Below are 12,639 nucleotides of genomic sequence, written 5' to 3'. Positions count from 1 at the left end.
TCTGGAGATATGGCCTCCAGTACTGCGCACAATACTCCAAGTGAGGTCTCACCAGTGTTCTGTACAGCGGCATAAGCACTTCTCTCTTTCTACTGCTTATACCTCTCCCTATACATCCAAGCATTCTGCTGGCATTTCGTGCTGCTCTATTACATTGTCTTCCCACCTTTAAGTCTTCTGAAATAATTACTCCTAAATCCCTTTCCTCAGATACTGAGGTCAGGAATGTGTTAAATATTCTATATTCTGCCCTTGGGTTTTTACGCCCCAGGTGCATTATCTTGCACTTATCCACATTAAATTTCAGTTGCCAGAGTTCTGACCATTCTTCTAGTTTTCCTAAATCCTTTTCCATTGGGCGTTTCCCTCCAGGAACATCAACCCTGTTACATATCTTTGTGTCATCAGCAAAAAGACAAACCTTACCATCGAGGCCTTTTGTAATATCACTTATGAAGATATTAAACAAAATTGGTCCCAGTACAGATCCCTGAGGTACCCCACTCGTAACATGACCTTGTTCTGAATGTTCTCCATTGACTACAACCCTCTGTTGTCTGTCACTCAGCCACTGCCTAATCCACTCAACAATATGGGAGTCCATGCTCAATGACTGCAGTTTATTGATAAGTCTTCTATGTGGGACAGTGTCAAAAGCCTTACTAAAATCTAGATATGCAATGCCTACTGCACCTCCACCGTCTATTATTTTAGTCACCCAGTCAAAAAAATCTATAAGATTTGTTTGACATGATCTCCCTGAAGTAAACCCATGTTGTTTTTCATCTTGCAATCCATGGGATTTAAGATGTTCCACAATCCTATCCTTTAATAGGGTTTCCATTAATTTGCCTACTATTGATGTCAGACTCACTGGTCTATAGTTGCTCGATTCCTCCCTACTACCTTTCTTGTGAATGGGAAGGGGGGCGTGTGTTGAGGTTGAGATGGGAAGGGGGGCGTGTGTTGAGGTTGGGATGGGAGGCCTGTGTTGAGGTTGGGAAGGGGAGGCGTGTGTTGAGGTTGAGATGGGAAGGGGAGGCGTGTGTTGAGGTTGGGATGGGGAGGCGTGTGTTGAGGTTGGGAAGGGGGGCGTGTGTTGAGGTTGGGAAGGGGGACGTGTGTTGCGGTTGGGAAGGGTTAGGAAGGGGGGCGCGTGTTGTGTTGGGGAAGGGGTGCGTGTGTTCCCCTCCCTCTTTCCTTTCTCCCCTCCTCCCTCCCTTCCCTCCCTCCTCCCTTCCTTTTTCTTTCCTCCTCTCTTCCCTCTCTTTCTCCTCCCCTCCTTTTTTCCCTTCTCTTTTCCTTCATTACTTCCTTCTTCTCTTCCATCCCTTCTTATTTCTTCTTTCCCTCCATCCTTCCTCTCTTCCCACCTTTCTTCTTTTCCTCTCTCCTCCCTTTCTCCTTCTTCTCTTCCCTTCCCTCCCTCTTTTATTCTCCCCTCCCCTCCTTCCTCTCTTCCCATTTATGTACAGCTTGGTCTCGTTTTTGGTTTGTCACCCTTGTGGTGACCCCATATAAGCCAGGAGCCTCCAGTACCACCCATTGAAATGAAGGGGGAGGGGCTGTACAGCAATTTTATTTCCTTCATTTATTCATCTAGAATCCTAAAAAGGAAGAAGTCGCGGAGATCCGTGAGCAGCTGCAACTCATTCACGCCTTGACTACGAAACCAGCCGGCGATAAAGTGTCCGGCACTGGAAAGACTGGTAAGTAGTACAGCGAGAGTCCAATGGTGATGTCATTCTGCGGGGGTCAATTGGGGAGCAGTCATTTTGTGTCCAATGGTAGAGCCAATTTATAGTGTCCAATAGTGGCCCAAACCCATAGTACCCAATGGGAGAGTGGTTCTGTTGTGGCCAATGGCAGACTAGTAGTGTAGGGTCCATTGGTGGAGCTGTTCTGTGTTATCCAATGGCGGAGCTGTTCTGTGTTATCCAATGGCGGAGCTGTTCTGTGTTATCCAATGGCGGAGCTGTTCTGTGTTGTCCAATGGTGGAGCTGTTCTGTGTTATCCAATAGCAGAGCTGTTCTGTGTTATCCAATAGCAGAGCTGTTCTGTGTTACCCAATAAAAAACAAAAAAACAAAAAGGAGAAGCGCTCTAAGTGTAGACAGTTTATTGATACATAAGAAGCAATGTGTGTAGTAACTCACAAGACATAAGTGAAAGTCAGGCTGTGTAACATCATCAGATCTTTAAACATCCTCTGGGGGGAGGGAGGTGGTGATGTCCACTCCAAAGCGCCGTCCGTGGCTGAGTTGATGTTTAATGGGAGGAAAGAAAGCCGGCAGCCTCCCGCCTCAGTGTACGATGAGCGGTCAGATGGAGGTGACCGACGGCTGCAAAGTTCCGTGGATGGATGGACGCTCTCCCGTCACCAGGGGTGGTGAGTACAAACAGCAAAGGAACGGCAGGCACGACGCGTTTCTGAGCATGCGCGGGGTCGATGTACCCGGCGCGCTCTTTCCTCAGGTACTCACCACCCCTGGTGACGGGAGAGCGTCCATCCATCCACGGAACTTTGCAGCCGTCGGTCACCTCCATCTGACCGCTCATCGTACACTGAGGCGGGAGGCTGCCGGCTTTCTTTCCTCCCATTAAACATCAACTCAGCCACGGACGGCGCTTTGGATTGGACATCACCACCTCCCTCCCCCCAGAGGATGTTACACAGCCTGACTTTCACTTATGTCTTGTGAGTTACTACACACATTGCTTCTTATGTATTAATAAACTGTCTACACTTAGAGCGCTTCTCCTTTTTGTTTTTTTGCTTAAACAGAATCTCCTCTTGGTCTGTGGAAGAGCGGCTCAGTGTTTATGGACTACTCCTTTCTGACTACACGTCGATCCCATACAATACAGTAAATTTATTCCATCAGCTTTATTTAGTGTTTTGCTTCTGTCCCTTTCCCCTCCCCTCCCCCTCCCCCCCTCCCTCCCCCTTCTCCTTGCTTTTTTAATTGATTCATCATACCCATCCCCTGTGTTGGAGGTTTTTAGCGCTCTGGTTTCACATATGCTACTTGTGTTACCCAATGGCAGAGCTGTTCTGTGTTATCCAATGGCGGAGCTGTTCTGTGTTATCCAATGGCAGAGCTGTTCCGTGTTATCCAATGGCAGAGCTGTTCCGTGTTATCCAATGGCAGAGCTGTTCTGTGTTATCCAATGGCAGAGCTGTTCCGTGTTATCCAATGGCAGAGCTGTTCCGTGTTATCCAATGGCAGAGCTGTTCTGTGTTATCCAATGGCAGAGCTGTTATGTGTTATCCAATGGCAGAGCTGTTCTGTGTTATCCAATGGCAGAGCTGTTCAGTGTTATCCAATGGCAGAGCTGTTCAGTGTTATCCAATGGCAGAGCTGTTCTGTGTTATCCAATGGCAGAGCTGTTATGTGTTATCCAATGGCAGAGCTGTTCTGTGTTATCCAATGGCAGAGCTGTTCAGTGTTATCCAATGGCAGAGCTGTTCCGTGTTATCCAATGGCAGAGCTGTTCCGTGTTATCCAATGGCAGAGCTGTTCTGTGTTATCCAATGGCAGAGCTGTTATGTGTTATCCAATGGCAGAGCTGTTCTGTGTTATCCAATGGCAGAGCTGTTCAGTGTTATCCAATGGCAGAGCTGTTCTGTGTTATCCAATGGCAGAGCTGTTCTGTGTTATCCAATGGCGGAGCTGTTATGTGTTATCCAATGGCAGAGCTGTTATGTGTTATCCAATGGCAGAGCTGTTATGTGTTATCCAATGGCAGAGCTGTTCTGTGTTATCCAATGGCAGAGCTGTTCAGTGTTATCCAATGGCAGAGCTGTTATGTGTTATCCAATGGCGGAGCTGTTCTGTGTTATCCAATGGCAGAGCTGTTCAGTGTTATCCAATGGCAGAGCTGTTCAGTGTTATCCAATGGCAGAGCTGTTCTGTGTTATCCAATGGCGGAGCTGTTCTGTGTTATCCAATGGCGGAGCTGTTCTGTGTTATCCAATGGCGGAGCTGTTCGGGTCACTAAATAGGACTGACCGATTTCTCACATTTCCTGAAGCGGGGAGGGCGGGTCATATGCAGGTCAGCTGACCCGGTGATACCCAGAATGCACCTCAGGGCCATGGTGGGCCCATCAGGATCACTAACATACCTGACCAGCACTGACTCGTGGGGGTGAATACTTGTGCAACCAACACACGTCTGCTTCTATCATTGGTGGAACCTTCAGGTGTGAAATATTCGGATTTCACTCTTGGAATGTTTTTCTTACATCGATTTTTTTTCTATTCTCCCCATAGATGGGAAAGATCCGATAATCACCCAAAGTTCTCCTCCGAAAAAATATCCGAGATCTCTGCAGAGGAAACTTCAACGAACGTCTCGACCGTCAGCCGGAACAATAAGGAGGGATGGTAATAGTGTGTGACTGGGGGAGGGGAGATTAGAGTGTAAGCTCCTCTGGTACAGAGACTGGTGTGACTGTGGGGGAGGGGACATTAGAGTGTAAGCTCCTCTGGTACAGAGACTGATGTGACTGTGGGGAGGGGACATTAGAGTGTAAGCTCCTCTGGTACAGAGACTGATGTGACTGTGGGGGAGGGGACATTAGAGTGTACGCTCCTCTGGTACAGAGACTGATGTGACTGTGGGGGAAGGGGACATTAGAGTGTAAGCTCCTCTGGTACAGAGACTGATGTGACTGTGGGGGAGGGGACATTAGAGTGTAAGCTCCTCTGGTACAGAGACTGATGTGACTGTGGGGGAGGGGACATTAGAGTGTAAGCTCCTCTGGTACAGAGACTGATGTGACTGTGGGGGAGGGGACATTGGAGTGTAAGCTCCTCTGGTACAGAGACTGATGTGAGTGTGGGGGAGGGGACATTAGAGTGTAAGCTCCTCTGGTACAGAGACTGATGTGACTGTGGGGGAGGGGATATTAGAGTGTAAGCTCCTCTGGTACAGAGACTGATGTGACTGTGGGGAGGGGACATTAGAGTGTAAGCTCCTCTGGTACAGAGACTGATGTGACTGTGGGGAGGGGACATTAGAGTGTAAGCTCCTCTGGTACAGAGACTGATGTGACTGTGGGGGAGGGGACATTAGAGTGTAAGCTCCTCTGGTACAGAGACTGATGTGACTGTGGGGGAGGGGACATTAGAGTGTAAGCTCCTCTGGTACAGAGACTGATGTGACTGTGGGGGGAGGGGACATTAGAGTGTAAGCTCCTCTGGTACAGAGACTAATGTGACTGGGGGAGGGGACATTAGAGTGTAAGCTCCTCTGGTACAGAGACTGATGTGACTGTGGGGGAGGGGACATTAGAGTGTAAGCTCCTCTGGTACAGAGACTGATGTGACTGTGGGGAGGGGACATTAGAGTGTAAGCTCCTCTGGTACAGAGGCTGATGTGACTGTGGGGGAGGGGACATTAGAGTGTAAGCTCCTCTGGTACAGAGACTGATGTGACTGTGGGGGAGGGGACATTAGAGTGTAAGCTCCTCTGGTACAGAGACTGATGTGACTGTGGGGGAGGGGACATTGGAGTGTAAGCTCCTCTGGTACAGAGACTGATGTGACTGTGGGGGAGGGGATATTAGAGTGTAAGCTCCTCTGGTACAGAGACTGATGTGACTGTGGGGAGGGGACATTAGAGTGTAAGCTCCTCTGGTACAGAGACTGATGTGACTGTGGGGGAGGGGACATTAGAGTGTAAGCTCCTCTGGTACAGAGACTGATGTGACTGTGGGGGAGGGGACATTAGAGTGTAAGCTCCTCTGGTACAGAGACTGATGTGACTGTGGGGGGAGGGGACATTAGAGTGTAAGCTCCTCTGGTACAGAGACTAATGTGACTGGGGGAGGGGACATTAGAGTGTAAGCTCCTCTGGTACAGAGACTGATGTGACTGTGGGGGAGGGGACATTAGAGTGTAAGCTCCTCTGGTACAGAGACTGATGTGACTGTGGGGAGGGGACATTAGAGTGTAAGCTCCTCTGGTACAGAGGCTGATGTGACTGTGGGGGAGGGGACATTAGAGTGTAAGCTCCTCTGGTACAGAGACTGATGTGACTGTGGAGGAGGGGACATTAGAGTGTAAGCTCCTCTGGTACAGAGACTGATGTGACTGTGGGGGAGGGGACATTAGAGTGTAAGCTCCTCTGGTACAGAGACTGATGTGACTGTGGGGGAGGGGACATTAGAGTGTAAGCTCCTCTGGTACAGTGAGGGATGTGACCGGCTCAGTGATCTCTGTACAGCGCTGCGGTATATGTCAGAGCTATATACAGTGCCTTGAGATTTCCCTTATTTACAACCAAAAACATAAATGTATTTTATTGGGATTTTATGTGATAGACCGACACAAAGTGGCAGATGTAAAAAGTGAAAGGGTGAACAATGAATTGTACCAAAATCACAAAAGAATAATAAAATTCAATTGAAACGCCTAAAAGTGAAAAGCAATTCCATCAATGAATAAGTAGTGAGTTCCCATAAGAAATGAGTCTCTATGTGAAAAGGAATTATTAGAATCCAACCATCACAGTAAAACATTCAGAATTCAACCGATGACTGAAGAATGATGAAAACTTCTCATTAGTTGTAGTAAATTATCTGCACTTACCACAACATGTGGCCTTAGTCCGAAAAGCCGGTAGAGACCAATGTAGGAAATCTCGGAGGTAGATGTCCCCAAATTATTCTGGATGTCACCTCCGAGCGAAGAGAGGGGGGGGGGTCCCAGATATGTTATATTGTAATGCTATACAACATGCAGGATGAAGACTCAGACTAGGATAATCCTCGTATGGAGAGAACTTCAGAATCCATCAGTGAATCTTAAAGTCAGTGAATCTTAAAGTCAGTGAATCAAGTCCCATCACCAGCTGGGAAGGCACAACTCATAAATACGCTTACCAGATTTTGTGAACCTTTACTGCCCTATAGCGTATAGGTTAAGACAACCGCTTCCTCATGCAGGGATTATAATGTCCAACTATGAGTGGGGTGATCCAGAAGAGTCTGTGAAGTTCCATCACAAAATCAAAATACGGCTAAAATCCGCTTACCAGAAAATATGGAGCTGTGTAGCCTTATAGCAGAACCGGTCTAAAATGGCGGTCGGTAAATCCTGGGATTCCTCTAGGATGTTCGGGGGAGCTCACGGAAGGTGGTAGAGATGCAGGAATGGTAAATCCCTCACTCATCAACCAAGTAAGTAAGCCAAATAAGAGTACATAGCGTGAAACTGCTATAACAAAATGTATTAAAAAACAGACTTGTACTTACAAACATCCAACAGTAAACAGCATAATGAAGGCCGGTTATGATGTAATGCTGACGCGTTTCGTTGTAAACAACATTATCAAAGGATATATATTTACACTATGTACTCTTATTTGGCTTACTTACATGGTTGATGAGTGAGGGATTTACCATTCCTGCATCTACCACCTTCCATCAGCTCCCCTGAACATCCTAGAGGAATCCCAGGATTTACCGACCGCCATTTTAGACCGGTTCTGCTATAAGGCTACACAGCTCCATATTTTCTGGTAAGCGGATTTTAGCCGTATTTTGATTTTGTGACGGAACTTCACAGACTCTTCTGGATCACCCCACTCATAGTTGGACATTATAATCCCTGCATGAGGAAGCGGTTGTCTTAAGTTTGCTTAACCTATATGCTATAGGGCAGTATACAGGTCCCTCTCAAAAAATGAGCATGCTGTGATAAAGTTGATTATTTTCTGTAATGTACTGATAAACATTAGACTTTCATATATTTTACATTCATTACAACTGAAGTAGTGAAGCCTTTTATTGGTTTAATATTTGATGATTTTGGCATACAGCTCATGAAAAACCAAAATTCCTATCTCAAAAAATTAGCATATCATGAAAAGGTTCTCTAAACGAGCGATTAACCGAATCATCCGAATCAACTTATTAACTCTAAACACCTGCAAAAACTCCCAGCCTGGTTCATTACTCAAAACCGCAATCATGGGTAAGACTGCCGACCTGACTGCTGTCCAGGAGGCCATCATTGACACCCTCAAGCAAGATGGTAAGACACAGAAAGAAATTTCTGAAGGAATAGGCTGTTCCCAGAGTGCTGTATCAAGGCACCTCAGTGGGAAGTCTGTGGGAAGGAAAAAGTGTGGCAGAAAAAGCTGCACAACGAGAAGAGGTGACCGGACCCTGAGGAAGATTGTGGAGAAGGACCGATTCCAGACCTTGGGGGACCTGCGGAAGCAGTGGACTGAGTCTGGAGTAGAAACATCTAGAGCCACCGTGTACAGGCGTGTGCAGGAAATGGGCTACAGGTGCCGCATTCCCCAGGTCAAGCCACTTTTCAACCAGAAACAGCGGCAGAAGCGCCTGACCTGGGCTACAGAGAAGCAGCACTGGACTGTAGCTCAGTGGTCCAAAGTACTTTTTTCGGATGAAAGCAAATTTTGCATATCATTCGGAAATCAAGGTGCCAGAGTCTGGAGGAAGACTGGGGAGAGGGAAATGCCAAAATGCCTGAAGTCCAGTGTCAAGTACCCACAGTCAGTGATGGTCTGGGGTGCCATGTCAGCTGCGGGTGTTGGTCCACTGTGTTTTATCAAGGGCAGGGTCAATGCAGCTAGCTATCAGGAGATTTTGGAGCACTTCATGCTTCCATCTGCTGAAAAGCTTTATGGAGATGAAGATTTCATTTTTCAGCACGACCTGGCACCTGCTCACAGTGCCAAAACCACTGGTAAATGGTTTACTGACCATAGTATTACTGTGCTCAATTGGCCTGACCTGAACCCCATAGAGAATCTGTGGGATGTTGTGAAGAGAAAGTTGAGAGACGCAAGACCCAACACTCTGGATGAGCTCAAGGCTGCTATCGAAGCATCCTGGGCCTCCATAACACCTCAGCAGTGCCACAGGCTGATCGCCTCCATGCCACACCGCATTGAATCAGTCATTTCTGCAAAAGGATTCCCGACCAAGTATTGAGTGCAGAACTGAACATCATTATTTGAAGGTTGACTTTTTTTGTAATAAAAACACTTTTCTTTTATTGGTCGGATGAAATATGCTAATTTTTTGAGATAGGAATTTTGGGTTTTCATGAGCTGTATGCCAAAATCATCAATATTAAACCAATAAAAGGCTTCACTACTTCAGTTGTGTGTAATGAATGTAAAATATATGAAAGTCTAATGTTTATCAGTACAGAAAATAATCAACTTTATCACAATATGCTCATTTTTTGAGAGGGGCCTGTAGGTTCACAAAATCTGGTAAGCGTATTTATGAGTTGTGCACTCCCAGCTGGTGATGAGATCCGATTCACTAACTTTAAGATTCACTGACTTTAAGATTCACTGATGGATTCCGAAGTTCTCTCCATACGAGGATTATCCTAGTCTGAGTCTTCATCCTGCATGTTGTATAGCATTACAATAAAACATATCTGGGACCCCCCCCCTTCGTTCAGAGGTATACATCCAGAATAATTTGGTGGCATCTACCTCCGAGATTTCCTACATTGGTCTCTACCGTCTTTTCGGACTTGCTTACTGTAAGGCCACATGTTGTGGAAAGCGCAGATAATTTACTACAACTAATGAGAAGTTTTCATCATTCTTCAGTCATCGGTTGAATTCTGAATGTCTTACTATGATGGTTGGATTCTAATAATCCTTTTCACATAGAGACTCATTTCTTATGGAACTCACACTACTTATTTATTGATGGAATTACTTTTCACTTTTAGGCGTTTCAATTGAATTTTATTATTCTTTTGTGATTTTGGTACAATTCATTGTTCACCCTTTCACTTTTTACATGTTTTCTTTTACCACTTTTTGTCAGTTGGATGTGCTGACAGCTTTTTCTTTTAGTTAACGCAGTGTTTACACACATATATTTTTTCTACAAAGTGGCCATAATTGTGAAGTGGAAGGGAAATGATAAATCTGTGAAAAGTTTGGGGGGCATTTGTATTCACCCCCCTTTACTCTGATACCCCTAACTAAAATCTAGAGGAACCAATTACCTTCAGAAGTCACCTTATTAGTAAATAGAGTCCCCCTGTGTGTAATGTAATCTCAGTATAAATACAGCTGTTCTATGAAGCCCTCAGAGGTTTGTTGGAGAACCTTAGTGAACAAACAGTATCATGAAGGCCAAGGAACCCCCCCAGACAGGTCAGGGATAAAGTTGTGGAGAAGTGTAAAGCAGCTTTGACCATCTCACGGAGCGCTGTTCAATCCATCATGGAAAGAGTGTGGCACAACTGCAACCCTACCAAGACATGGCCGTCCACCTAAACTGACCGGCCGGGCCCCTACCAAGACATGGCCGTCCACCTAAACTGACTGGCCGGACAAGGAGAGCATTCATCAGAGAAGCAGCCAAGAGACCCATGGGAACTCTGGAGGAGCTGCAGAGATCCACAGCTCAGGTGGGAGAATCTGTCCACAGGACAACTATTAGTCGTGCGCTTCACAAATCTGCCCTTTATGGAAGAGTGAGAAAAAGAAAGCCATTGGTGGAAGAAAGCCATAAGAAGTCCCCATTGCAGTTTGGGAGGAGCCATGTGGGGGACACAGCAAACATGGGGGAGGAGCTCTGCTCAGAGGAGACCAAAATTATATGTGTGGGGGAAAACTAACACTGCACATCACCCTGAACACACCATCCCCACTGTGAAACATGGTGGTGGCAGCATCATGGTGTGGGGATGGTTTTCTTCAGCAGGGACCGGGAAGCTGGTCAGAGTTGATGGGAAGATGGATGGAGCCAAATACAGGGCAATCTTAGAAGAAAAGACTTGAGACTGGGGCGGAGGTTCACCTTCCAGCAGGACAACGACCCGAAACATCCAGCCAGAGCTACAATGGAATGGTTTCATGTGTTAGAATGGCCCAGTCACAGTCCAGACTTAAATCACATTGAGAATCTGTGGCAAGACTTGAAAATTGCTGTTCACAGACGCTCTCCATCCAATCTGACAGAGATGAGATATTCTGCAGAGAAGAATGGGCAGAAATGTCCTCTCTAGATGTGCAAAGCTGGTAGAGACATCCCCAAAAAGACTTGCAGCTGTAATTGCAGAGAAAGGCGGAGCTACAAAGTATTGACTCCGGGGGGTGAATACAAATGCAGCCACACTTTTCACAGATTTATTTGTATCATTTATCATTTTCCTTCCACTTCACAATTATGGCCACTTTGTGTCGTCTATCACAGAAAATTCCAATAAAATACATTTACATTTTTTGGTGTAACATGAGAAAATGTGGGACATTTCAGGGGGTGTGAATACTTTTTCCAGGTACTGTATATGTATAATAATAATAGTGTGTGACTGTGGGGGATGGGACAATAGAGTGTAAGCTCCTCTGGTACAGAGACTGATGTGACTGGCTCAGTGATCTCTGTACAGCGTTGCAGTATATATCAGAGCTATATAAATGTACATTAGATTTCGGAGGCAGGGTGTGGGGGTTGGGCTGAGACAGGAAGTCGCTGTGGTGACCTCCCATGTGACCTCCTCGCAGTTGTTTATGGCGTCTCTTTGTATTGCAGAGCTGGAGGAAGCGTTCCGGAAGTCTTCTCAGGGCGTTGGGGAAAAACTGACATTTCAGGAATTGAAGGAGGAGTTTGGCGTTCGTTTGCCGGCTCTCCATTCGCTGGAGGAATACGATGAAGATGGAGACGGCCTTTTCTCTCTCACAGAACTGCGTCCGCTGGTTAGCGTATAGCGCATTAATTTGTGACTGCGCCACCCTCTCTGCTGCAGATTCTTCCCGGCTTCCCCCTGTATTGGGGGTCATTCACTAGAGACCTGACACAGCAGCCTCTGGGGCCCAACATCCAGCGACTCCCCTCCTCCTCCTCCGTGTCAGAGACTAAAGTTTGTTGTTTTGTAGTTTACATGAGCTTGCCTTAAGTTTGAGGATTGCACTTTATGTTGTGTTTAAGCACCCCTCCCCCTCCCCCCAGGAAGCAGAGAATGGCCCCACCAATGAAGACGATGGCCTCTCGGGTCTGTCATGGTGTAATTCTTACCTGGCAGGAGGAGGGTTAACTGATGGACTGAGCGCTCCATGTGTTCTAGTTACAGCAGCCGGGAAGTGTGAGCGGACTGTGAAGAGCGCCTGTCCTAGTGTAAGCGGACTGTGAAGAGCACCTGTCCTCCTAGTGTGAGCGGACTGTGAAGAGCGCCTGTCCTCCTAGTGTGAGCGGACTGTGAAGAGCGCCTGTCCTCCTAGGGTGAGCGGACTGTGAAGAGCGCCTGTCCTCCTAGTGTAAGGGGACTGTGAAGAGCACCTGTCCTCCTAGTGTGAGCGGACTGTGAAGAGCGCCTGTCCTCCTAGAATGGAATGTAATGTCGGGGATTGGCCATCCTCGGAGGACTTTTACTTGTCTTGTTTTCCAGGCGCCGGTGACCCCACTGTAGTAAAAACTGACTTAATTTCAGAAAATATTTTTAAATTAGAGATAAAAATGTAGATGTAACTTTGTAACCCGATAGAACTGATGATCTATGAGATCTGCTCCTGGGTGGGCAGAGAACTGACTCCGCCTTTTCTGGGCCGTCGCTTTGAGGATATTTACAGAGTGTGAAGAACTTCAAACCTGAAGCGGCCCTCAGAACGTGGCGGAAGAAAT

General features: G+C 46.6%; 1 protein-coding gene across 2 annotated transcripts in view; it reads left to right on the top strand.

Moving 5' to 3' along the window:
* Nucleotides 1-11,961, top strand: part of EFCAB14 (EF-hand calcium binding domain 14) — a 34,719-nt gene extending 22,758 nt beyond the window's left edge. For both annotated transcript variants that reach the window (XM_082264762.1, XM_082264761.1), the window contains exons 9-11: nt 1,604-1,709; nt 4,277-4,390; nt 11,554-11,961. In XM_082264762.1, coding sequence (XP_082120888.1) covers nt 1,604-1,709; nt 4,277-4,390; nt 11,554-11,729 — 396 coding nt within the window. In that variant the 3' untranslated portion in view covers nt 11,730-11,961. The remainder of the gene's footprint in view (nt 1-1,603; nt 1,710-4,276; nt 4,391-11,553) is intronic.
* Nucleotides 11,962-12,639: the final 678 nt, after the last annotated feature.

The sequence above is a fragment of the Pelophylax lessonae genome (genome assembly GCF_965119305.1).
Source record: "Pelophylax lessonae genome assembly, chromosome: 8".
NCBI classification, from domain to species: Eukaryota; Metazoa; Chordata; class Amphibia; order Anura; family Ranidae; genus Pelophylax; species Pelophylax lessonae.
The sequence above is the reverse complement of the archived record's forward strand: the minus strand, read 5'-3'. Positions and strand labels throughout refer to the sequence as shown.